We start from the raw sequence: 26,778 nt of genomic DNA, 5'->3' as shown, positions 1-26,778 counted from the left end.
GCGTCGGGAGGTATGCAGTGTGATAGCTCCTGTGCTGTATGTTAATCTCCTCAGTGCATAATGAGTATGCATACGTCCACAGATCCAAGTAGTATCTCTTGCCAACTGCAAACAAATTACTCGAGATATGTTACAAACCATGATTTTAATAATCCTTTTTTAACATGGCTTTTAATTTCCACTATTTATTTATATATAATTCTAGATATTTGTTTAACCATTATATTAAGATGTGCAGCATGCAATTTGAATGATATCCAAAATCCAGTGAACAAAATCATTGGCATTGTTTCCTAAGGATGATTTTCTGATAACAAACTGCTTTATAATTATTGAATGTTTCAAGTATGTTTACGTGATTAGCAAAAATTAACCATTGTTTTTCTGTAAAGCACCGTTGATTCTGAACGCAGTGTTATGGCTAATTTTTAACTTACACCGTGTTTCACAGTGAAAGCTGATTACAGAAAATTAACCAGTGGTAACTACCTGTTCATGCCTTCTAAACTAAAACATTTCCAGTGGCCTGTTTTTATATAGCAGTAGTGCTACAGGTTCCCACTGTTGAATGAGTTGGAGTGAAAGAGTTAGTGTAACAGCTTTTAATATACCCTTGTTTTTCATGGTTGCCATGGAAATATTTTCATGGCAGGCCTGCACAGCCCACATATTTTTTTCTGAAAGAGCAGTCAGAACAGAGAAGCAGTGCTATGCCATGTTAAATTGTGTACATCGCTCTTTGCTACCTGCAGGCAGCAGCAGGTGGTGGGGGGGTATAAGGAACCATTTTTCTATTTGCTTCCTTTTACACCAAATCTTCACCAAAGCACTCTGGTTTCATGCTGTAGCAACTTTTCTCCTGTCCTCACACAGAGGCTGGAAAAATACACGTGCACAAAAATTACTAATGACTAAGCACCTCTTTTCAGTCACTTTCCTTCATCTACTATGTACCACTCCTGATTCAGCTCTGTCTTCTGCCCACACACTTCTCTGTAAATCATTGATCTTGCAGCCAGGTGATGAAACTATGGTTTTGTATCTCCTTGCTCTGATTGAAAACTCCTACTGATGTGCCAGACTGCTGCAGAGATCTCTTCTCCTGTCTACTGAAGAATGAAGTATATGATTTTTAAAATGGGTCACTCCTTGGAGAGCAGGTTTGTGATTCCCCCAGATTTGATGTGCATTCCTTCAGAAAGTCACTGTTTTTGAGCCGCCTGAGGCACAGCTGACTGAGACTCTACTGTTACTGCCTTTAGGTGAGGAAGGCATCAGTCGGTGCACAGCTGTAGAACAGCAGAAAGCTCTTGTAACCTTCACGTGTGCTTGAGTTAGCTGCTACAGCTGTAAGCAAAGCAGGTAATCACAGAAGAAACAAAGAGTTGCTGTGCCGATGTGAGGATGCGAACAAACATGTTACAGAGATGCCACTCAGCTATCTCTTCTCTATTCATTTATTTAGGTTAATGCAAGCTGTCCATTTCCAGTGCTCTGACCCTTTTGGGCAGCAGTTCTGCCCATCTTTTTATCCACATTTAATTAGCAGGGTCTAAAATTTAAAGAGTAAAAAACCTGATAATGGAATAGCAGTGCAGAGGGCTTCAGAACCCTGACAGTCACTGTTCTTCCCTGAAGGGCTGATGTTTTATCTGAAGATACCACTTTCTTTGCTGAATCATTTTCAGTGTCCTTTGTTACACGTTTGTTGAAAAGCAAAGAATAAAACTAAAGAACTGGCTAATTTAAGTGTTATGTAATGAAAATCTACTCAAAATTAGTCTTCATTAATTTCTTTCAAGTCTTAAAAAAAATGGTCTGTGGCTTCTCTGAAGATTTCAGATCATCTCAATACAGTTGATGACAGCGAAGACCTTTGAAGAACCGGAGGATTTACTAAGGACTAGATTCTGGTTTATGGGTAAAACTTCTGCTGAAGTCCTTGAAATTTTTGTGAATGATGTAGATTAAAAAGGAATATTTTAAAAGAAAACTTCTCAACTTAAAAATGCATATATGAAAACGCTTAGCCACACACTGTATGTAGTGTGCCTGGCACTAAATAATATTTAGATCAGAAACATAAAAAGTCCTCACAGAGCTGGAACTTGTGTCATCACAGGTTCTTCTGTTTGCTCAGAGCTATCTCTTTTTCTTTGAAGGGCTCCTCAAGCACAAGGATGGAAATGACTATGAGAAAACTATGACGTTGTGTCATCAAACTTGCTTATCTTCTTAAGACACCGATGACAGAAGTTTTCTTAAAATCAAATCTTGGAATCTGTTCAGAGGTTTTGTTTAAAAACTTCCTCCACGTGTTCGGAAGTGCCTTCCTGTCTCCGCTTTTGCCATGCGGACCTCTTTCCATTTTTTTGTTTTCAAAAAAAGTTATCAGATTTTATCCTAATGTTATGCCAGTCCTACTTAAGAAAATGCTTCTCTTAAATTTCTGGTGCACAGATTTTACAATCAAAGTGAGGTGAATTGATTTTTTTTTTTTTTTCTTCCCTGAAAGGTGGAGCCTTTTCTTAATTATGGTGAATGTTATTTGGAGTATGCTTAGTGTTTTCCTTTTCACAAGCAACTTGTCATGTTCCTGTAAGTGTAGAACCAAAATCTACTGTAAGATAAAATATTTCTGTTGAAATGTTAGGTTTTTAAAATATTTAGATACCTATTCTTGTGTTACTGAGATGCTACTGTGCTCTGTACTCTCCTTCTTAAGCCTTGCTTTGTATTTGCATGGTGATCTAATATGCTGTATAATTACAATAGCTCTCACTGCATCTGTGGGCCAATTTCAAATTACTCAAAAAAACCCCAAACCCAAACACCCCAAAATCAGGTGTTTTGGGGGTTATTATCTGAAGGTGTTCAATCTGTTTTAATATAGACTGAAGCAGAGAGCAAAATCGTTTTTCAAAACAAAACCGGGACATGTAGTAAGAAAAGCATACATGAGATGCATAACCTCCACTAGTTACTTGTTTTTTTTTGCTCTGTGGTAGTAACTTACAGTGTCATAATACTCCTCCTTTGAAAAGATAGTTTGCCAAATAAGACATTATTTTTGGAGAACATTACTAGTCTAGCAGTCCTATACTAGATGCCCATTTGAAAAGTAAAAAACCCCAGACCAAAACAAAACACAGGCATGGATGAAATAGCTGTGCATGATGAAATGGAATGGATCCATCCATGGGAGGACTGTGACTCTGTCTGAGGGATACCACCCTTTCCAGGATGCCCTCGGGCAATGGGAATCCAGGACATTTCCCTGTCATTTGACATGGTGAAGCTCTTAGTTCATATTTTCAGTTGTCTGTCTCTGTATCTGCCATCAGGGGGTTCTTCCTTTTATATTCAGCTACTCTCATGGCTACTGCAAAGGAGTATGAAGCAGCTAGGTGGAGCCTGCCATTTGACTTCCAGATTTTTCACAGAAAAACTTGGCAATACACAGTAAACAGGACAGAAAGCAGCTTTGTAATGTTGTGAAATAGTTTGGTAGCCTAGGCAGCAGGGACAGTAATTGTAATTCACTGAGTGATACCTCCTAATTGGTCTGAAAGTTGATTTGCTAAGAAGCTTTCCAGTCCACCTGCAGGAGCCATCTCATCTCCCAAGGCTCAAAACAATGCATCATTAAGGAAAGCTTTTCCGTTAGCTTATTTAGCCATTATGAAAGGGTGGTATTAGGGAAAGTTAATTCAGTCTGTTCAGCAAAAGGTGAAAACCACCCTGGAAGGGGCAAAAAAGGTGAGTTAGGATGGCAAAACTTTGGGCAAGGGACTCCTGGATAGCTATTATGGAAATAACTGGTGAAGAACCCAAGTTTGTGTGTAGCAGTTGATGTTGGGGTTACAAGCTGCAAAGTCCACAGGATTTTCTTATATGTACTGCTGAATTGTGTATTTTTTTTTACAGACAAGGTTAGACACAGGAGAGGCTGAACGTTCTTCGCAAGAAAGTTGAGTGCATTGTTTACTTGGACAAGCACCTGCAGTGGTGCTTTGAGTTTGTTAGATTTGTCAGAGTCTAGTCTAGCACTTGGCTAGAACCTTATCACACTGCAGGTGGTGGTAGGTATTCATCTGCATTAGTGTATTGGTTTGGATCAAGTGTGTACCTCGAGCAAACCTCCTGATTGACCCTACTTACTGCTGTATGGTGTACACCACAGAGCAGGCTCAGAGCGTATGCATTGGATTCCTTTTTGCAGGAGACCAAATTGGAAGACATGGTCTAGGAGCTCACCTTTTGAGCTCCAACCCCTAATGGGATGTTCAGCCTGTAGGACCACCCAAGAGCTAGTCTGAAATAAAGCCCCTTTCATGCATATGGTATGGATACTGGGTATTCAGGATACAACTGTTTTACTCTGCAGATCTTCTGCTGTTCTGCACTATTTGCTAACATGGACACTGCAAACTTGCTGTCTTGGGATACTTTTCATTTTGCAGATCAAAGGTAGTAACATGGAAAGAGGAAGTATTTCAATTTGTGCTCTTTTTCCATGAAGACACAGTCAAAAGTAATTTACTTGGTCATCCTGACCACAGATGTGCACCTGCATCCTCTGTCTCCACCCTCTGTCTTCTCCTTACCTACCTTTTTTCTTTCTTTAATTTTCTTGTAGCATCAAGAGGTTGCCAAAAGATCATATTCTGTGTACTCGTGAATTTTGATTTGCTCGTTTTACTCCTTGGCACCATCAAGGACAGGAGTAATTTTAAAGACACGTAATTCAGCATGCTTACCCCCCTGTAGTGAGTGACCATACTGTCAGTCTCCAGCAAACAGCAAGATGTCAGTCGCCACAGTGATAAGAGTCTGGGTCAAACACTGGTGCCTGCAGTCCCGGAGGCTATGAGGAGCAGCCCGCTGCTCTGCCTCCACCCTGGGAGTGTTCAGGCTGTCTAACGTGATCTCAGGAGTACGCGAGGACTTAAGGACAGCTGCTGAGTGGAGGTAGTCATATCAAAAGGTAGAGAACTGTGGCAAAAAGCTAAGTAGGCATGCGTGTATTGGCTAAGTAGGCAGCCTGAGCAATGCAGGCTTACATAGCCCTGATAGTCCCAGAGGTAAACTGTGAGCGCTGCTTGTAGTATCATAAACCAGCAGAGAGTTTGTTCTATATTTACATATTTTACACAGCAGCTAATGACAATGAATTAGGTCTTATGCATAATTTAGTCAATTGAGAAGGCTTTTCTTCTTCAGAGGTTACTATTCTGTATGTAAACAATCTGGGTAATTTTGGCACATTGCCCACTGGTGCAGTTTCTTTCTCTATAGCACAACTGACAACTGTAGTTAAGTAGTTCTGTTATTTAAAGATAAAAAGCCATATTGTCTCACTGCTGCTTCCCAGAACAGGAGTTGCTTGCCTTTGTGTTTTGTCTTGGTTCTGTAGAAGCTACTTCACAGAGTGCACTGATACAATGGTGAAGTTCAGTATGGTTATAAAAGTTTGCTGAGCAATGCCATAGTGGATTGAAGACTTTCCTTTGTTTTTCCTTTACAGAGGATGTATCTCGATGCATTTACAAAGCTCTCAGTTATGTTTCTGAAATCAGTCATCATTCATAGAATTATAGAATCATAGAATGGTTTGGGTTGGAAGGGATCTTTAAAGGTCATATAGTGCCAACCCCCCCTGCAGTGAGCAGGGACATCTTCAACTAGACTGGGTTGCTCAGAGCCCCATCCTATCTGACCTTGAACCTTTCCAGGGATGGGGCATCTACCACCTCCCTGGGCAACCTGTTCCAGTGTCTCACCACCCTCATTGTAAAATATTTCTTCCTTGTATCTAGTCTAAATCTGGCCTCTTTTAGTTTAAAACTGTTATCCCTTGTCCTATCGCTACAGGCCCTGCTAAAAAGTTTATCCGTCTTTCATAGAACCCCCTTTAAGTACTGAAAGGCTGCAATAAGGTCTTCCTGGAGTATTGTCTCCTCCAGGCTGGCTTTTCTTTATAGGAGAGGAGTTCCATCCCTCTGATCATTTTTGTGGCCCTCCTCTGGACCTGGTCCAATAGGTCCATGTGTTTCCTGTGCTGAGAACTCCGAGCTTCAGCTGGGCTTGAGTTTCTTGAGGAAATTCCTTCATCTCATTGCCGTTTCAATAATTTAATTTTTATATAGCCATTTTTTAACTTAACATGTTTTTCCTTCTGGGCTGATAACCTATTTCATCCTTGTAAACTTACGTCAGATATTAAGGTTCTTGCTGCCTTGTGAGATGGTTTGTCAAAATGTGATCATTTGTCTAATTGACTAGCTTTATTTCCTTATGGACTGATTTGTGTGTAAGGTTTATAATTTTGTAATGTTGTATGATAATTGTTTAAAGTTGGGGTTTTTTTTTTCTGATTTCAGCGGTCAATGAGAGTGCACTGCAGCACATTGGTATTTAAACCATGAATGTCTAGCAGTCTTTTAAATAGCCCACCCATGCACTTGTATTTTGCACAACCTTTTCTGTCCTGTCGGTTTTCTGTTCAAACAGCTTGCTTAAAAGTAATATCTGTGTGAAGTCCCTTAGAAACTGTATTTGCTCCACAAACCATTGTTATGACCAGTATTTGGGGCTGGAGTGCTGTACGGGAAAAGGAAGAGGAATGGGCATCAATATCTCAGTTGTGGAGACCCTGAATTCTGGGTAAGTTAGCAAAAAAGGAGATGCTGGAAAGTGCCTGTCAAGCCACAGAGGAGTTGCGTTGACTTAGTCAAGAAACAGTGATAATATTTATGGGAAGAATGGGCTTCCAAGGAGAAAGCGAGTGAAATATTTTCAGGGACAAAGCTGCCCAAGGGAATTCAACCCATCTTTTTCTTCTCTCCCATCTCTTTTTCTCTCCCCTGTCCTTCTTTGTGCTGCTCCCATTGCCAGACAGATGTTCCCACCTCCCTAGCAAGTATGTCGGGCTGCTGTCCCCACACCACCCACAGCCCCACGGGACTCAGCTGCCATGGCCTTAGTGTAAAGAGGGATGGGCTCTTGATACCATCAGGAGCAGTAGCAGCCATGGATGAAGAGCAGGGAGCTGCTCAAGGAAATGATTGGCATCAGGATTTTTGTAGGGGGCCTGTGTTTTTTTGTGTAGAAGAAGGGAGTGCAGGGGACAGGATAGGGGAACACAAGGTGCAGACCATCCCTAGAAGAAAGGGTAGTTCAGTCTAGAAAGTTTGAGATCTTGTGAGCTACTTCTGGTAGCTGGTGTATACGGCAAAATACATCATAGATGTGCTAATTTTTAACACTGGCTTAACACTGAAGAGTGGCTGTGGTTCATTAGAGCCTCGGGCATCTTGCAGTTACAAGTGTTAGGTTATGGTGGTGACCACTGGCACTTCATGTTTCAGGTGGTTAAAGAGTTCCATGAAGTTTTAATTAATTTGAAAGCTGTTCATCTTACAAATATTACTTTGTACTATTCAACTTCATCACGTTTTTCAGTTTCCACCATGTAACTCAGCTGGGAGTGAGCAGGGTAGGGAGTAAAGATGCCTTTGTAGTCTCCTGCCTCCCAGCCAGCTGGTCTTTGTCTTGATGGTATAATTCGTATATAAAACATTGAATGCAGTCTATTTGGTTGGCTGCACATGGCAACAGCGGATCAAACAGCTCGTTCATACTAAGCGTTGTGATTACCTGGATAGCTTGCATCTAGACTTGCATTTTGTTTGCTTGAGTGATAGATCTGTGTTTGAATGCACTAAATACTGGAGCAAGACACCTGTTTGGTTCCAATATGAGTTGATTTTTTTAATGAGGCTAGCTTGGTGTCCTGGTTTCAGCTGGGATAGAGTTAATTTTCTTTCTAGTAGCTGGTGTAGTGTTATGTTTTGCATTTAGTATGAGAATAATGTTGATAACACACTGATGTTTTTAGTTGTGGCTAAGTAGTATTTATACTAAGTCAAGGATTTTTTCAGTTTCTCATGCCCAGCCAGCAAGGAAGCTGGAAGGCCACAAGAAGTTGGGAGGGGACACAGCCAGGGCAGTTGACCCAAACTGGCCAAAGAAATAGTCCATACCATAAGACGTTATGCCCAGTATATAAACTGTGGGGAGTTGGCTGGGGGGAGCAGATTGCTGCTCTGGGACTAACTGGGCATTATTTAGTGAGTGGTGATCAATTGCATTGTGTATCACTTGTTTTGTATATTCCAATTCTTTTATTATCATTATTATTATTTTCTTCCTTTCTGTCCTATTAAACTGTCTTTATCTCAATCCACGAGTATACTTTTTTCCTTCTGTCCCCCATCCCACTTGGGGGGGGGGGAAGTGAGCGAGCGGCTGCATGGTGCTTAGTTGCTGGCTGGGATTAAACTATGACACTTTGCCAGAGGCTGAATCATTGAGTTATGCTAGATAGTGAGCACAAATGAAGAAAGGAAAGAGTGTAAATTCTTTTATTTTACATCTTAGATACTTCTCTTTTCCTCTATGCTTCCTTCACTTTTTTCCCCCATGCATTATATCAGAATGATACAAATCTAATGGTAGCATTTTTTCTTTCATAACACTGATGTTTTCATGAGCTGTTTGGCTCAAACTTTCTCCTTCCTGCACTTAGAGATGGAAGGAAGACAGTCATTTGAAAGTCTTCTCATTCAGTAGTTCCCTTTTGGACTTCTCTGGATGATGTGTATGTACTCAGTCTTTGGTATCTCAGCCAGGGAATCGTTCAGCCTGAGCTGGCCATCAAGAAATGGTCTTTTTGGGATATCAAAGAGCTGGCTGGCATGTGAAGTGATTATACAAGATGCTGGAAAGTGGGGGGGTTTATCTTCATTTTTCAGTTGTTCAGATAGATAGAATGTTCACAAATCCTTGTAAGCTTTACAACCTAGTAGTATCTACCCTGTGTGTGCATGTGTGTGTACACTTACCAACTTGTATACGTGTGCTATGATGATGATAGGAGTTTCCAGAGAGTCACTGGGGCATGGCTTGGTGGATATTTGAAAGTGACACCAAGACATGCTCAATATAAATCCATAATTCTTAGGTGCAACGGGGTGAAAATAGTTAGCGGAAGATCAAGGAAAACATGAAACGAAATGGATAGCCATAGAATGAGGGCATGGGGGCTTTGCTGGGGGTTTTGCTAGCTGCCATGAGAAGTGACCTTCTCTAGATGGATGCCTGTGAGTCACCAGATATTGAGAAATCTGGGAAATTACATGTTACTCTTTATTGTCAAGATAGCCTCTGTTTATTTTATAAGTTCACATCTTTTATTTGATCATGTATTTTGAGCATTTACTTTTCCTAGGGGACTAAAAAAAAGAATTCTTTGCTTGAGAACATGCAAGAGTTGGCAAAACAGATAAGCATTTCTCTTCTGAGGCAACTGTTGCATAATTTTGCAAAATTTGCTAGATGTAACTTAGTCTTTTTTTCCCCTCATTGCTGTGTATGGAAGGCAAAACTCTTCTGCAGAGTAAATCTGGCTGGCATTTTATTTGCTTGTATATCTCTTCATAATAGTAATGCCTAAAAGGATGCTTTTAGTAAACTACCCATATATGTCTTAGCCAGTTCATTGTGCTCAGCTTTGTTTGTTCCAATGCTATGGTATGTTTGTTGTAGTGCTATCTTGTCTTTCAGTTCTCTATCTCCTTTGTTTCTTCCCTCTGTCTGTTGTGTTTTGAGGCAGCCTAGGTTGTAAACTAGCAGAAAGGGATGACCTAAGCCAAAGGAGATCTGGGATTGAGAGTGTGAGATAATACTGCAGTACAGATAATAATAATAATAATAATAATGATGCAATTAACTCTTTGTTATATCCTGGGGCCATAACAAGGACATGCAGAATGTGTTTGGGACTCTTTTTTTACCTGACTGGAGCCTAGAAACAGATTTCTGATTCTTCCTTTTGAAGTGTGAAGTGAGCATTGAATGGGTGTACCACTCCATGTGTAAGAGATGGCAATTAAATGAACAGACTACTGAGTAAATGATTGATACTACAAATACTCATCCTTTGAAATGCTGGAGTGTCCAGTTTTGTCAATCTAAATTTTCATTGGAAACTTCAAATGTAAAAATGCAGTGGAAGCTAAACGGAAGCCCTGGGCAAGGGCAGAACAGCTGTGGCTTCAGCGCTTGAGCCTGGGCACCACCACACTGAAGGCACTGGGTTTCCATCCAGGTGTGACAAGCTGTCTTCATGCTGTGTTTGGCGGGGCTTGAGCTTAATGCACCACCAGTTTGCTCATCTCACTCGTAACTGGACAGGCTCTGTATCACTTCACCAGGTGCAATGCCTGGGACAAATGTAGACTGAATGTTTTTAATGTTGTTGTTAAGAACTCTGCTTAATAAATACTGCTTCCAGCGCCATGGATGAATCGTCTAGGAGCACTGCCAGGGAGAGAAGGTCACAGAAAGTTGGGACTAGAGTTTATGCTCATGTAAAGTCTCATTAACTCGTAGGGACGCTCGTACTGACCTCAGTGACGAGGTTACAGAACCAGTGCTCAGACAGAAAAACTCATTGCCTCGGCTAGACAATGAAATGCTAACAGAAATAAATTATATTTGCTCATAGAGTGCAGTATCCTAGGCAGACATGTTATGTTCTTCGTACAAATATTTTAAGTAAATGTACATTTTAAGCAGATAGGCAGGTTGATAATGTCTTTTTCTGCTCCTTGGGGTTTCAGAAACTGTAATTTTATTGTTTTATTATTTTTTTAAGTTCTCTAATGTTGTAGGTGAGTGATATTCATTTTAATGGCATTCATTGCCGCACAGTGATACAGCTTAGGAAGAGAGAGTGTATCTCCCCCCATGGTCAAAATGCTTGCATCAAAAAAGAGTTGCTTTGATACTTTCACTGTACTGTTCAGCACATGAAGGTAAGGCATTGAGAATAACCAACCGACAATTTACAGAGACACAGCTCTACCATGTTTTTAGGTTCTGAACTATAATTTTTGTATCTTTCTTCCATGAGACTGAGTCAGGTATCTAAAGTACTTTTGTAAAGGTGGCCCAAATTAGAGAAGTTAAAAATGTTATCTTCACCGTGAAAGCATGTGGATGTAGGTGAGGGACTAAGTTTATAAAAGGTATTGTCAGGTTACAGTATCTTGTTCTCCTTGTAGCCCTCTGCTTTTCAGAAGTATTGTCACCTAGACAGCTCTTGGAGCAATCTGGATGCTGTGTACCTTGTCTTGCAGAGGACTAAGAGAGCAATGAAGCAGGAAAACTGACTATATGCTCACCAATTTTGATAGCAGTGTGTCAGCCTGATGTGAACTGAGTTTCAGGCAGTGTGATCTTAGCTGTCTCTGTTGTAGTGCTCCCATTACAATTCTGAGCATGTCCCTTGAATTTATAAAGGGGTAGTATTCTTCACGAGAGCAAAATCCCTTGACCTTTCTATTAATGTGAGGAAAGTTACAAAAAATGCCTGTATCACCCTAACTCACCCAGACCCTGGGCCAGTGTTGGTTTTGGTTTTTTGTTGTTGTTTTGTTTTTTATTTTGCTTACAATACTTATCTATAATGCCTTACAGGCATTATTGTCTCAAGCCATTATTTCAATTAAAACATTTTAGCTGGCTAATGATGAGTGACAGAGGTAAAGGTGACCAGCGCCAGGTTCAATCTCTTAGTGGCAGAGCAGTAATCGGATTGTGTTCATTAGAGCAGTCAACACAAACAAAAGCAATGCTATTAAATTGCAGTTTCTAACACAGTAATGCAATAAAGAAACTGTGGAAGGCTGGAAGGAGAAAACCCACTGGTGCAAAATGGCTGCTTAGCTGCAGATAAGAACGTGCCTTTTCTCTGGTTCTGCCCTTCATCCCTTCAGTATCGCAGTAGCATGCGAACTGTATTACGCTAATGGCACTGAAATAACAGGATGTTTTTGTGGCATATCTTAAAAGGAGGTCAGAGAACTCTGAGCATAAACAAGGAGGGGTTTTATTTGAAGTTTAGAGTAATTAGGTCTAAGCAACAGCAAACGGGTTTCTTCCATTAACTGATCTAATTTTTAGATGCTAGGAACGTACCCAGAGGGTATTCCTGGTCAAAGGAGTGTTTTTCTGCTTCCTCAACAATTTACCTCAACTGCTTGGGGCATATTCCTCTTTAGTTCTTCCTATTGCCCTAGATCGAACACTGCAACTGTGTTGACCACTAACAAAGGGGTTCTCCTCAAAAGTTCTTCTGCAGTGTTAAGACAGATGGATTTTGTTTCACTGGGTACAGTGCAGCAGTTTTGGCCAAACTCATTTATTTGCTGTATGCGTTTTCTACATATTTCTCAGCATCAGAGATGGTAGGCAAGGGTTACTGTATGAAGACTTCTAATAGTGAGGAAAGTTGTGTTTCCCGTGTGATCTCACAGCAATACCAGCTTCTGTAACTTTTCATAGATTTTGATGGACTTGCTGTTTTTTCTTAAACATTACGGCTACTTCAGGTTTTGTGATTTTTGTGAGACTCATCACTTTCATTAAGCAAAAAAATTAAATTCCTGGCCCCTCTGGTCAAAATGAGACTTAGACTCAAGATCAAGAAGAAGAATACAAATATTGAGATTCATAAATAACAGCTTCAAGATGTTAAATGTCCATGGACAAAGGTGGTCTGACTAATATTTCTGAATACTTATGTTAAGAAATACTTGAGTTCATTTACCTTACTGACCCTGAACTCAACTCTTATTTGTTTATCTATAATCAATTATGTTGTGTTTCCTTTTCTTGCTATCAGTCTTGTGAAACATTTTTACATCCCACAATTTCTCAACACCAGGGCAGAGGACTGTGTTTGTTGTGCAGGCTAAGTATTATGCCATTTCCAAGGTGCACTTTGTGACAGATCCTCATGCTGAGCCTCGTGCTGTGCTTGTTTACTGCCCTGGACCCCATCGAGGCGCTCAGGCTCAGACTCCAGTGCTGCAGGCTGTTCTGCCCACTGGCTCTGCGTAAAGGAGCATGTGTTACCTGACATCTCTGCAGACAGTGATTTAGATGTGGCTGAACAGGTTGAGAGCAAGGAAAAAATCCGCAAGAAACGCATCAGTTTGGGCTTTATTTACAAGGTATGTTACGGCAGCCACTTCTCGTGCAGGCAGGCTTGAGCTTTCAGCTAGCTGCCTGGAGGATGAGTTGCAGTGCAGCTGCTGCATCTGCAAATATGCTGGGAAAATCAGGTGTTAGCCCCTGCTCAAACACATGATGTCAAGGGGGATGCTCTCAGCAGTTAACCGAGCCAGTGTAGAGCTTGTTTCGCATGTATATCCAAGTTGTGGAGGCACAGCAAAGGTAGAAATCAGCTCCTTGCCTCTTTTAAGTGTTGGATGTTTCTAATCTATGTGTACAGCCCATGTTTGTATGCAGACCCAAGTGTCTGGCATCTGTTACAAATGTTACAACTCCCCTGGGCAGTACTTTGTAAACATATCTTTGGTGTCTAAATAAATAAATAAAGAGGAGGAAGGAGAAATATCAGCAAATCTCATGATTCTGAGGAAATCGAGGTGTGAGACATGCAAGTTCTGCAGTAAGACCTGCAAGTAAGTACAGCACAAGTATGATGGCAGCCTTTCTTCCTGCTCAGCTTACAATTTTAGTTGGAGAGAGACATTGTTAAGGTTATAAAGTAAACAATTTTTTGACAGCCATCTTTGAAGCTATTAAATGAATGCCAGTGGCTTAGAGGCTCTTTCTTTGCTCCCTACATGAATTAAAATTCAGAATTTTTAGATGATTTTTATAATTACATATATAAGAGAAGAGATTATTTATTTTTGCTCTTAGAAGAGGGAGAATAAATGTGGGGGAACATGGTAAAGTAGTGAGTAATAGAGAAAGTACGTTAAGAACTGCAGGAATGCCTTCAGAAATAAACTTTATTTACAGCTTTATAATCCATCCCCCTCCAAATTACCCACCCTGTCCCTTGTACACTGCAAGGGAATTGGGTGTAGCGTGAGTGAGAAATATAATCTTGCTGATGGGCTTGCTGTTGTGTATTGGTTGTCTAGCCGTCCAGAGAATGACAGAAGTACCCTATGGAAAAAAAAAAGAAAACAAACCCAAACCTAAATGGAAGAAGACACAAGTATTATTTAGAGACATATCAAAGGTCCAACTTCCAATCATGTCCTTTCTGGTGAAATTTTTGTGGAAATGCTAAGGTTAAAAGGATATTTCAGTAAATTTGCTGATTCCAGGCAGAATCAGACCAGTGTTACAAAATTTCAAACAGTTTTTTAAAAATTTACTTTAAAATGGTTTTTAGATAGCCAGATGTGTTTGATTGTAGGGCTTCATTGTAGTGCATAATACATGGGGGTCAGATGAAAAATGTGACTCTTGTCACATTTGTCAATCCAAATGCGAGTCTGGATTCTGCCCTAGCACAGAAATTTAAGATTTTCTCTAAAAAAACCCACAAACCCCCCCCCCCCCCAAAACCCAAACAGCCTGAATTAGTTGTCCTCTTAATTAAAAGAAAGCTGTTAATGTTAGGAAGTGAGATTATAATAAAGCTGTTTAATCAAATGGTGCAATTTAAGATGTTTAGTAGGTACAGAGATATCAAACAGGAAAGAAATAAGTTGGACCTGACGATGAAATAATTATTGTCATGATTACATTTGAGTAAGATCTGTCTGAATGCAGAGTGCTGTATGATGGAGAAACGATTTTCATGGCTTGAACTTGCATTATAAAATTCTGGGGGAGGCAATCTCTCACCAGTATCTCTGAGTGGCTGCGGTTGGGTACCAGGTTGCTATGGTAACGGATGAAGGCTTGCCCAGTTAAACATCCTCTAAGCACAATGGTATTTTCAGTCTGGGGTCTGACTATCATCTTAGGGGATAAGACCTATCATCTTTGCTTCTTTGTTGTTTGCATTAATTGCCTGCCTATCAATTCTCTGAGCAGAACTGCAGGTGAGGCTGCTTAACTGTATGTGTTCTGCCATATAGATGCGGCGCTCTGTTGCCCCTTGAAGAAAGCTGACCTGCAATAGAAACGGAACCCAATTACTGTCCTCTGCAAAGTGGTGGCAAAAGTGGCTGAGCCCTTATGTTGCAATTCAGATCTGATGCTGTTGAAATGCTTCTGGGGAGGAGGGGAAGGTACCACTGGGTGACAAAACACTGTGAATGAAATGGGAGTAATAACATCATCAGTCACATTTTTGGATGAGCTTTACGTTTGAATGTGGCTGTTTGCCTCACTTGTGAGGAGTGGGGGCAATATTAAAGATTTGCCTTTTGTTAGTGATGTGCAAGAGAGTGAGAGGTAAGCCAGAGGCTTACCTTGAAACTTGTGAAGGGTTAAACTTCTCAAGAGGAGATCTTGCATCATGTATGACAGATTTTTCCAGGCTTTGCTTCACATGCTTTGTGCATGCTCTGTTTGCAGCAATTGGAGTATTAAGGACGGAGAGGCCACTCTGACTCTTGCCCAGAAGAGTGGTTTGTAGGAGTTTCCTGCAGCAATTTTTAGTTTCTGAAAAGTAAACCTCAACCTCGTGCCCCAATATTCATGTGCTAGTATTCATTTCCATTTTAATATGTTTTTGTTGCTGTTCCCGGCCCCTTGTCTGTCCTTGTATCACTTTGGTTGGGAGCTGTCCCTCCACAGCACCCAGTCTTCTTGCTGTTACATTAACAGTCCCAGAGCCCATTTGGGGTCTTGGGTCCAGCTCCAGGTAACGGGTGGGGGGTGATGTGGCAGTACCATGATTCTGAATGTGTGAGATACCAAAAATAGCAATGTTCCCAACTGTCAATATTGCACTGTAGCGTGGTATCTGTGACAGCAGTCTTGCCTTATCCTGTACTGTGTGTGCTATGAGACCCAGTCTTGCCCTTCGCTGTGCCATCTGACCCTCCTGTGGCACCTGCCCCAAAATAAACAGTAGGGAGTAAATAGTCAGTAGGTGCAATAGGGCGGATGAAAGGTGCATAAGGAAGCAAGGAGGTGATATCTGAGCTGACCACCACAAATCGGCTGCAGTTCAGTTGAGTCTAGAGAGCTATCCTTTCACAAGCTTCTCTGTCTGTTCAGCTCTTGGGAATAAACTGCCTTTGTTCCCAGCTGTACTGAAATGCTTATTCATTAGATTTTAATAAAGAAAGTCAAAAGTCATATTCCTTAATAAGTGTTGGTAACTGAATATTATTAATTGATTAGTCAATACCTGTTAGCATGATAAGCCAACAGAAACCTGCAGTGAGAACAGCCTTCAGATTATGTATTCATTCTCTAAATTATTAACTACTATTGATCGTCTCCCAACTGTCTTTTTTGAGGAGCAACTTTTTTTTTTTCTTTAACTGGTAAGCTATGTTTATTTAGGAGTTTTGTTGCCTATTTTTCCTTCAGGAGCCAATCTCTTTTTACAAGTTGTTTGAAGGAGTGGTCCGGGTTTGCATACTGTCACTGTTTTCTGTATTTTGTTCTTCCTTGGTATCTTCAGATATTTGTGAGTGTAGTCAAGGACGCTGATCCAGCCAGCTGGTTTTTTCAATATAATTTCCTCAATAAGGAACTATGGAAAGACCTTTATCAGTGTCATTACTGGTTTTCTCACTAACATGTGAAAATCCAAGATAAATAGGCCCATGAAGCTAGATATAAAAGCAGGACAGTACGATCTTTTAATGGAAATGTCTGCTGCTTTTCTTCAGAAAATGTCAAATACTTCAGATAGATAGGTCTACACCATTCTGTCTTTTTTTACAGATGGGGAAACAAAGAGCTTAAAGTGATTTAACCAGCACAGTGCAGCAGATTCACTGCAGTGCTAGGAACAGGACCTGGTTCTCCTACTCCCAAGCCACTAGTTGATGACCAGGATGTCCTGTAGCACCTTTAGTAGCTCTCATTAATATTCTTTCTCTATCCAGGGCTGCTATATTTTCTTCATTATCATTTCATTCAGTCCTGCCATGCTAGCTTTGGCCATCTGTTTTTCCTGCCAGTGCTTTTGCCATTTCTTCCATGGCTGCCTTGTGCTTAGAACAATCTGTTTCGATGATTACTCCTCAAAAACTACATGTACTAGAACACAGAGAGGAAATTGATTGCCTTCTGATGGTGACAAGGCAGAGAGCCAGAAAAGGTAGCTAAATTATGATGTATGAGTGTGGCTTCTAGCTTGGCCTGTGCTGAACTTTATTCAACACATCCTATTGGTTCAAGAGGATGACATAACCCTCTAGAATATAATTCTTGTCATCCCACTAGAAATTCACTCACATGTGGCCAAAGTAAGAACCTCAACTTATACAAATCTCAGTTTGTGTGCTGAAGTAAAAGGCAGAGATGGTCTTGAGAAGTTGAGAGGTTGCAGGCCGTATTCCCTCCATGTTGTGTACCCTTTTTAGTTCCTTTCATTCCCATAGCGGCTTGGCACACTTGCTGCAGGGTGTGACACTAATATTTTCCTCTGCAATTATGAGGATTTATGGCATCAGAACTAAAATGAGATGTTCTCTTCTGTATTCCCATTGTTCCATCCCTTGGTGTCTCTGCTTCAGGAATTACAAGATTGAAATAAAAGTTTGTGAAGAGAATGGATAAGTGTTCTGGTTTCAGCTGGGATAGAGTTAATTTTCTTCCTAGTAGCTGGTACTGTGCTGTGTTTTGCATTTAGTATGAGAATAATGTTGATAACACACTGATGTTTTAGTTGTTACTAAGCAGAGCGTATCCCAAGTCAAGGGTTTTTCAGCTTCTCATGCCCAGCCAGCAAGAAGGCTGGAGGGGCACAAGAAGGGAGCACAGCCAGGACAGCTGACCCAAACTTGCCAAAGGGATATTCCATACCGTATGACATCATGCCCAGTATATAAACTGGGGGGAGTTGGGCAAGGGGGGTGGTTTGCTGCTTGAGGACTGACTGGGCATTGGTCAGCAAGTGGTAAGCAATTGCATTGTGTATCACTTGTCTTTCTTGGGTTTTATTTCTCTCTTTTTTTTTTTTTTGTTATCTCCCTTTTCATTATTATTTTTATATTTTATTTCAATTGTTAAACTGTTCTTATCTCAACCCATGAGTTTTACTTTTTTTCCCAATTCTCCTGCCCCTCCGACCAGGTAGGGGGAGGAGTGAGTGAGCGGCTGCGTGGTGCTTAGTTGCCTGCAGCAGTTAAACCATGACAGCGAGAAAAGAAACGATGTTTTTGGATAGACTTACTCATATTTTTTCTTCTTTTTGCCACACACAAGCGCACATTCTGTCTCTTCTGAGTCAGACCCTGTGTTCTTCAGAAGAAGAAACCTGTGACCTGACTGTGTGGGAACTTTGCTAATGTACTTCAAAATATTCCGAGCTGGAAAGCAGACGCGTACAACAAGCTTCAGGAAAACTTTTAAAATTTAGGACAGTTGTAATAAAAGTTCACCTCTTCCTTTTTTTGTTGGGGTTATAAAAGATGGCGTGCTGATGTTAGAAAACAAAAGGCTGTCCTCCCCAATTTCTCTGCCTGGCTGACTGGCTGTCATTAGAAGTGCTGGCTTATGCATCAGAAGAGCTGAGCATGTGGTGCAAAAGGTGCTCAGCACATGTAAAATTTGACCACAAACTGTTCTAATATGTGGCTTCAGTGTCATTTCATGATTATTGTTTTTCTTTTTAATTCCACCTTGCCCCCCTGGCAAAGTGTTTGAATGAAAAATTCAGGATTTGGACAGATAGCTATGAGTGTTTACATGTCAAGTCACAAAAGCCATGGGGTCCATATACAGAAGTATTCTTTAACTGTTTTTATCTTTTAGGTCTTTCAGCTGCCAAACTGCTGACTGAGTCAGGCTTGAATGTGGTGTTGCTGGAAGCCAATGACAGGGTTGGTGGAAGAACTTTCACTGTAAGGGTAATTATCTCCAAACCCATTTATACTACATATACATACATATAGTATATACTATAGTATATGCATATGTATAATTATACACAAGTATGGTGTATGTATATATATATGAATAGTATACATATACTATATGAATAGCGTACATAAATGTATTTATTTATCTTTCCTGCTAGAGGACCTACTTGAGGGAAAATTTCTAGAGCACTAACAGGTGGGAAATTTCCAGATATTGTACCAGGAAGAGTAGGGATAGACTGCCATAATGGTGGGGACAGAATATTTCCATGTGATCTGCAGGCTCTGGAGTCATCAGTCCTTTCCTTTTGGAAGGAGAACATGATTAGCTAAGTTTCAGAATAATTTCCTGGGGAGAGACGCTGGAGAAATATCTATGAAAAATAGCCATAAAGCCAACCATGCCGTGAAGATCCTTGAGCTAACAAGCCCCGTGAGGAGTGATGGAGACTAAAGTAATGGTGGAGGTGGCTAGGAAATAGAACCAGCATGTCTCCCATCACTCCTCTACCTTCTGCTCTACCTTGACCTGGGAGACCCCCTCCCACTCTGCTCATTAGAAAATCTTACCTGTGATACTTCCTAGTACAGTCTGTTTTGAACTAGTTGTTGGCGAGATGCCTGACTGAGCAAGAACCGCACAGATATCTCTGACTCTGTCCTCTCTTTGCCTGTCAGGCTCTTTTCTCTGGTGTTTGTTAAGGCTGTAATGTAACAACAGGCCAGCTAAGCTGGTTATGAACTCATTATCTGAATATCTTGGTATAACATATCTTGGTAATCACCATGCCAGAACCCTACCAAAGAACTGAAGTTTTCCATGGGGAGAGGGATCTTAGCCAAAATGCTCTCTGAGTGTTTCATTTAAAGACTTCCTCTGGATTGCTCTTTTAACTTGTGTGCTATTTACAAAAGGCTTATCTTTTTTTAATCCTTTTTTTTTTTTCCCTTTTGTGTGTTGTGTGTGATAAACTAGAATAAGCAAGTTAAATATGTGGACCTTGGAGGAGCTTACGTGGGGCCAACACAAAATCGTCTCCTGCGGTTATCTAAAGAGTTAGGAATAGAGACGTATAAAGTGAATGAAGTTGAGCACCTGATACACCATGTCAAGGTAAGATGCTCTTAAGCATGCTGCTCTAGACAGGCAAGTTGTAGTGATTGCCTTTATCATTGTTTTCCATCCATGCTACAGTGGAGTATACCTGTTTAACCATCTGAGTTTCTCGGAGAAAAATAAGTATGTTGGTAATGAAGAATTCATACAAATTACTGTATGCATGCACATCTACATGTGTACACTGTAGATGCATCCTGTTAACTGATGCCTTGATTCAGGTCTGACCTCTTAGTTAAAAGCTCTCAAAAGACTTCATTGTTTATGAACAGTACAACTGTTGACTCTTCTGTACAGGTCAGCTCTCATATATACTGCCTAAGGTGTCTGAAAGTCCCTTTCAGAAGTCCTAGAAGTACCTTCAATCAGGCTGAAAGTTTCTCAGGATGGGCTTCCTAAACCAGTGACAATTATTCTCCTCACTGAAACAAATGTGAGAGGTTAAGTCTGGTTTTGCTGATGGGGAAACTAACATGCAGAGTAGTAAAGGCATTGTAATAGTAGTTGCAAATGGCCCTGGGAATCAAATGTTCTTGTGGAGACAGATCTAAATGATCTGTTCACAATCTGAAACAGGACAGCTATGGCAAAGCTGTTAAACAGCCCACATATTCTCAGTATTAGTACTATGCTTTCTCCAAAAGAGCATCCTTTCTCCTTTCCTGACACAGAGCAGTGTTGCACTCCCACAGAAGGGAAACTTTCTGTGTTAGTCCTGAGGAAATTAATGTTGAGTTTCATTATATGTGTATGAAAAGCCATTGTGCAATGACTAGCAAAACATTTGTCAGATAGTAGTTGATCTTTGATCAAAGGTTAAAGAAGACATGGACAGATTTAAGAACAGCAACAGAGAAAAGGTGTTCTGTCATGTTTCCAATATTTTTTCCACTCAGTTGTTATTAAAAAGAAGTGTGTTCTCAAAGTGATTTTCTATGGTGGTTGTCCACAATTACATCTGCTGTGGTAGAACTGGTGGCTACATCCACACTGTTCCGTTTCGTGTGCCTCTGGCATCATCCTCAAAGCTAAATTTTCTGCTTGTTTACACTGTTTAGCCTTCAGAGTCTCCTCAATAGCAATAGGAGGTCATACCATGAAGAGAAACCTTAATGGTAGAAGACAATTGACATGGCCAGTCAGGATGACCAGCTCTCAGGACAACCTTGCTGTCCTAGCACAGGGGCATTCCAAAATGCTGCCAGAAGTCACTGAAGCCAAAACTGAAGCAGACATGGGCCTGATTTATTGTCAGCAGCCAGTTAAGCATGGCTGCTTGTTTGGTAAGCCAGACCCCATTTTCTTTTAGGATGTCTAGGAACCAGCTTGTGGGGGGATATGACTATGCTGGTTGAAACAGCCTTTTTTTTTTTTCCAACAGGGTTTCAGAGTGAGGAAAACAGAGAATGGCACAAAAGTAGAAGTTTGGGCTCTTGACAGGGGCAGTCTGTCTTCCCCTTGACCACAAGTATTCTATTGCATGCGTTGCCAGAGGTTGCGCATAGCCTTTTACTGTTGTCTGTGGGTACCTTTTAGCCCAGGACGGTGAGTGCTGGTGTGAGTCAAGGTGCTCAGCTTTACTCTCCACCCAGCACTGATAGGACTTGCTGGCATTCAGTGACGTATCCCAGGCTGGCAGAGAGCAGCATGCCTTGGCTTTGTCTGCAAGTTGGTCATAGAAGGGGCCTTGAATTGGTCACTAAGGCATTAGGACACAAGTCCAGGGAATCTATACAGCAGCATGACTCGTATCCAGAAGTCCAGAGGTGGGGGAAGCCGCTCTGCCTCTGGAGGCATTCAAGCCATCCAAGCCTGCAGATACGGGGCGCTTGCTACTTTGGTTAATGCTTGCATCTGTGCAAACAGATCCTGGGGAAGCTGTGAGGAAGGCTGAGGGCCTGGGCTTGCTCCAGCACTCATGTGCCTGTGCTAAGACCTACTGAGAGATGCGCATAGATGACAGGTTATGTCCTTGTATATGCCAGAGGGATGAATCATCCATGGCAATATGATGCAGGCAAGTGGCTCGCTCTGAGCGCTGGCAGGCATGTATGAGATTGGCACTATGCCTTACGCAGAGCCATTGAAAAAGCTGCCCTGGAAAGGACCCTTGGAGGTTCCTACTCCACCCTGGCCTTGGAGCAGTGTCTGCCTCATAGTTAGGTCTGTTGCTTGGGGCCATTCCCAATCAAGTGTTGAAAGTCTCTGAGGGGAGAGAGATCCCACCTGCTGGCTGAGGAGCTCCCAAGGCATGCTAAGAGCCTGCAGGTTGGAGTCAGACAGTGTGTAGGCTCAGGCTCCCAACGTGGCTGCCTGTAGGAGAGCTCCTGAAGAGAGGAGGGAAAGAAGTGTGTGCCAGGACTCCCTGGTAGCCAAGCTGGAGGTAAAGAGAGGAGATATATATCGGTGACTCTGGAATATTTCAAGAGGAGATAATCCACAGATATATAGCACCTCCTTTGAATCTCCTAATTTAATTCATTTTAAATCTTTTATTTCCTTTTTGCTTCTGTATGTGTACAACTGTGGAAAAGCATTAACATAGTTGAAGAATTACTCACAGTTAAATGATTGGAACATGAGCACTATATAGTAGACATATGCATTGTTGTGTGGCCAAATCAGTGTAATAATCTTCAGCCTTTTGCATTTCATGTATCTGTAATACATTCTTTACAGGTGTCTCACTTTCAGCCATGTGGCTTGCCCATGCTTTCCCTGCAAGGGCACAATGCTCTTGTGTGCTCCCTGAAATCTAAGCGGTACTCTAAAGTCATAGCGCTCAAAACAGATTCCAAAATATACACAGGTCTGTCGCCCTGTGTGAATTTGAATTCACATGCTGACCCAAGCTTTGTGACTGTGGTCAAATATAATTAAATTCTGGACCACAAAATTCTGTGAACCCAGAGAGGCAATGAAACCTAAAGGTTTTAATTCTTCTCTCGCTACACAATCAGGCATCACAGTGCATCTTGTAAAATCAGCTGCTGTTTTTACGTATACCCAAAGGCAAAATCAAGCCTTTCATCGTTAATTAAATTCATTTTAGAGGCTTTTTAATACAAGTAATATATGCAGCTTCTTTGTACTACAAAATGAAAAGAATGCTTTTTGTTGATCTCTGGGTGGGTCTCTGCTAATTAGGCATTACAAACTTGATTGGGTTGTGTGGTTTTTTTCCCCTTTAATCTTTTTTAATGTCAGGTTCTATTGTGAGAATATTTTTGGTCTCACTTATATTGTGTGTGATATCTTCACAGAAATTCAAAATTATATTTCTTGCCCTACATTTTTTTCTTTCCCTCCACTTGTTAAGCAGCCTTTTTCATGGTCTTTGAAAGGAGATTAGTATGTTCTTTTCATTTGTGTAAATACCGGTACATCAGCCTTAGTGAGAAAATTAGTATAGCTCTGCAAGTCGTATTTGGTAGGCAAATTACTGCCTGAACACCATTGTTTTTCAATAGTGTACCTGAAGTTACCTTCATAAATCCAGATTTAAGAAGCAAAAGCAGAACTATCTGAGAAGTCATCATCTCCTAACAGTCCTCCCATTGGACTCGTAGGCAGATGTAAAACACTTCTTAAAGTAAGATAACTTTTCCTTAGCTGCCCAAGAGAGGATTCAGGGCCCTACCTTAGACAGGTAGATTTGCAGCTTTTGACTGGTGATGGTTATTTTCCTCACCAAAAAGTCAGCTTTTGTCTTAGAAAAACAAGCCAAAGTACATATAGTCCAGGATCTTTCCATATACCCTGGAAAGAAGTGTTGAAATATGAAAACATGTCAATTATCATGAGGGTTTAATCATTCTGCATTAATTCAAATTGCACTTCTCCTTTGTGCAGTCCCAATAGCCATGCAAACTTCCTGCATTTTAAATCACAAATTTATCAATGTTATCAAATGTAACACAGGTTCCTTTGCTAAGTAAGGTAACTGTGGAACTGGTTTACTCTGCTACCCTAAATCAGTGTAAAGAAACATTTCTCTGTATGACTTGTTTGCCAAATTAATCTTTTCAGAACTTTATTCCTTCATATACAGTAAGGATGATCTACTCTTTGTCCTGCTGTGGTGCCAGCTGAACATCCTCTGATCCTGTTTTTGCTGATGGAGAGCTTGCATAAAAACGTGGCAACATGGACTGGCAACGAGACTGCTTACTGGCTACATTAGACCAACAAAGCTTGTTTCTCAAAATATAGTCATTAGTCTGTGGTAGACCACACCACCCCCGCCCCCTGCCATTGATGGTCCTTGTAATTTTTTTCCAGATGTTTTTTCCACTGGAACTTTCTATGGGATAATGCCGTAATCCTTCCTGGAATTTCCCCAGATTATAGCATCATTGCTAGAAAGTGGTAGTAACACTTATTCCTTTTAGTCTCTGTGTTGTCTCAGTGCAGACTGGGGATAGTGCTAACATCTGGCTTAGGTAGCTGGCTATTTTGACAGTGTGTTGCACCTGAAACATTCCTCATGTGGTTATAACTGAGATAAGTCCTGCTAGTTGTTTCCTTAGGGGTTTTTCAGGTTAAAATGCTGGGTGAAACATGAAGCATCCCCTGCCTAGTCACGTTCTTGACAGCGACTTGCCAATACCTCATTACCTCAGTTAAGTTCCCTGTAAGAGGATGGAATTTCCTCATACTCATTCATCTGCCAGCAGCACTGGCTAGAGGTGTCTGAATGCATGTCATGCCCTCTTCAAGTTTAGCACCACTTTCGTACAGGTATATACAATCGACATCTCTGGGGAGAATGCTAATGTGAACCTTGTTTGCCGCACATCACTGAAGGTGAATATTTAGTCTTATATGTGCAGTACTTTTAACTAGGACCACAAATCTGCACTAATGTTACTGGGTTACATACTGATCTACAATAGATCTGCAGAAAAAAATTTTACAGCCCTCTTGGGTGTCATTCATTTTCAGCACTATTGTGCTTATTAAAATGCAGTTTGCTGTGGTCTTGTTCATGAATAAAAAATGTGATGGTCGTGTTGTACTGGGATTTAATTAGCAGCTGGATAAGTGACTGCTGTATCTAAAGTTACAGAATTTGGTGGTATTTCTTCTGTGATATCAGTGATACATGCACTGAAGCTAAGCAATATGATTTATTTAAGCTTTCGACCTGCTTCTCTGCAAATCTAAGGGCAGTATCTCCTGCTCCTGGCATAGTCTGTAGTATAGAGCGTAACAGCTTAAATGGATTTTTGAACAACTAGATAAAAGTGCTTTTATTTTTATTTGTGTAACTTAATTAGAGTGCAGTCAGAGAATGAAAAGTCTGTGAGAGTCTCCGTTGCCATCAGTTTAAGCGAGGCGAAATGGCATCACATCTTTTGTTTTTTCCCCTTTTTGCTGACAGTTTGTAAGCAAGAACTTGGGGAACTCGGAAGAATACATCTGAATCTTTAAGAAGCTGGGCATCTGGTGTCTTGAAAAGGAAGCCGAGTAAATTCAAAGATGCTTAAATTACTGCAGGTCCTTGGTAGTTTCACGTATCATTACTGGAATGCAGATCTATGTTATTTTAACTCTTTACTATATATGACAATGCAGGCATTCCTGTCACAAGACGCCATGTCATTAATCACACTCGCTGGTAGCCTCAAAAGCGAGTCTGAGGATTGAATAGGCTGAGGTTGGTGAAAGCATCTTCCAGACTCCCACAAAGGGTATCCTCCATGCTGTGAATTGAAGAGCAGGCATTGGCAGGAGTATAGGAAAGGCTGGTCTTGTTTTGGTCTTGTTGGACCTGCCCTGTAAATAAAGGGGCATCTTTCCTTCTTTTTTGTGCCATCCACCTGGCAGTAATTGCAAGAAGGAAGTTTGTAATTAGGCCTTTTTTAATTAAAAAAGGATAATATTTGTATTACAGCAGCCTAAAAGAAGCAAGATTACATACAGCAAATCTGCAAAGTGATCTCTGTCAAAGGAGACTGTAAAGCAAGGTCTTGCAAGGGATGTTTACTGATCAAGAAGATTGACTGGAAGACTGGCAGCTGTGACCTAATGGTAGCATGAGGATGAAAGTAGTAAGAAAAATGAACTGGAAATAAAGTATGCATTTCTTAATTAAATCTGAGTGGAAAGAAACTTCCTCAGTCTTTAGCCCTCCCAGACCCCAGGGTCTGTTCCCTAGGAGATAAGGAAAAGGAGCTGTGCTCCCACCTAGCTTATTTAATTCAGGCTGCTGGGAGAAAAGCTTCAATTGCATCTGATTGTAAGAACTAATTTTTGTTTCCCTTGAGAAGCTGATTGAGGTCTACAGAAAAACAGAATTAGAGAAATGTGTATTTCATACAGAAACAGCTGGCTGAGCATACTGGGTTTCACATGTCTGTAAAATTTTATGTAAGGTTTCTTTTTTTTTTTTTTTAACGTAAGAAATTTAATAACCTGGAGTATCTCAGAAACAAAACTAGTGAGCCCAGTGTTATTTTCTACTTTAAAGACAGTGGTTTAGTTGTGAGAGAGTGTGTGTGCCCTGTGTGCTTGGTTATGTTATCTGTGGGCAGAGCTCATTTGATGGCTTTCTCCCAAATTAAACTCCTCTTTTCTTGTGTTTTCATTTATTTTTGCCCATATATCTGCTTTTGGGAGGGGAAGGAGATTTTTTTAAGACTAATTCTAGAAATACTGAAAAGTTTTCTGTTGATTTTATCTACTTTGTTGGCAGGTTCTGTGCTTGATAAGACACCTGGCTGCTTTTTGTAAAAGCGTTTTTTTAGTGTCCGAAAACAAAAAAACCCT

General features: G+C 40.8%; 1 protein-coding gene across 2 annotated transcripts in view; it reads left to right on the top strand.

Annotated features, from left to right (window-relative positions):
* Window positions 1–26,778, top strand: part of LOC104325112 (amine oxidase [flavin-containing] B) — a 55,587-nt gene that overhangs the window by 1,123 nt on the left and 27,686 nt on the right. For both annotated transcript variants that reach the window (XM_069784988.1, XM_069784989.1), the window contains exons 2-3: window positions 18,784–18,878; window positions 19,867–20,004. In XM_069784988.1, the coding sequence (XP_069641089.1) occupies window positions 18,784–18,878; window positions 19,867–20,004 (233 nt within the window). The remainder of the gene's footprint in view (window positions 1–18,783; window positions 18,879–19,866; window positions 20,005–26,778) is intronic.

The sequence above is a fragment of the Haliaeetus albicilla genome, chromosome 6 (assembly GCF_947461875.1).
Source record: "Haliaeetus albicilla chromosome 6, bHalAlb1.1, whole genome shotgun sequence".
Taxonomy (NCBI): Eukaryota; Metazoa; Chordata; class Aves; order Accipitriformes; family Accipitridae; genus Haliaeetus; species Haliaeetus albicilla.
The sequence above is the reverse complement of the archived record's forward strand: the minus strand, read 5'-3'. Positions and strand labels throughout refer to the sequence as shown.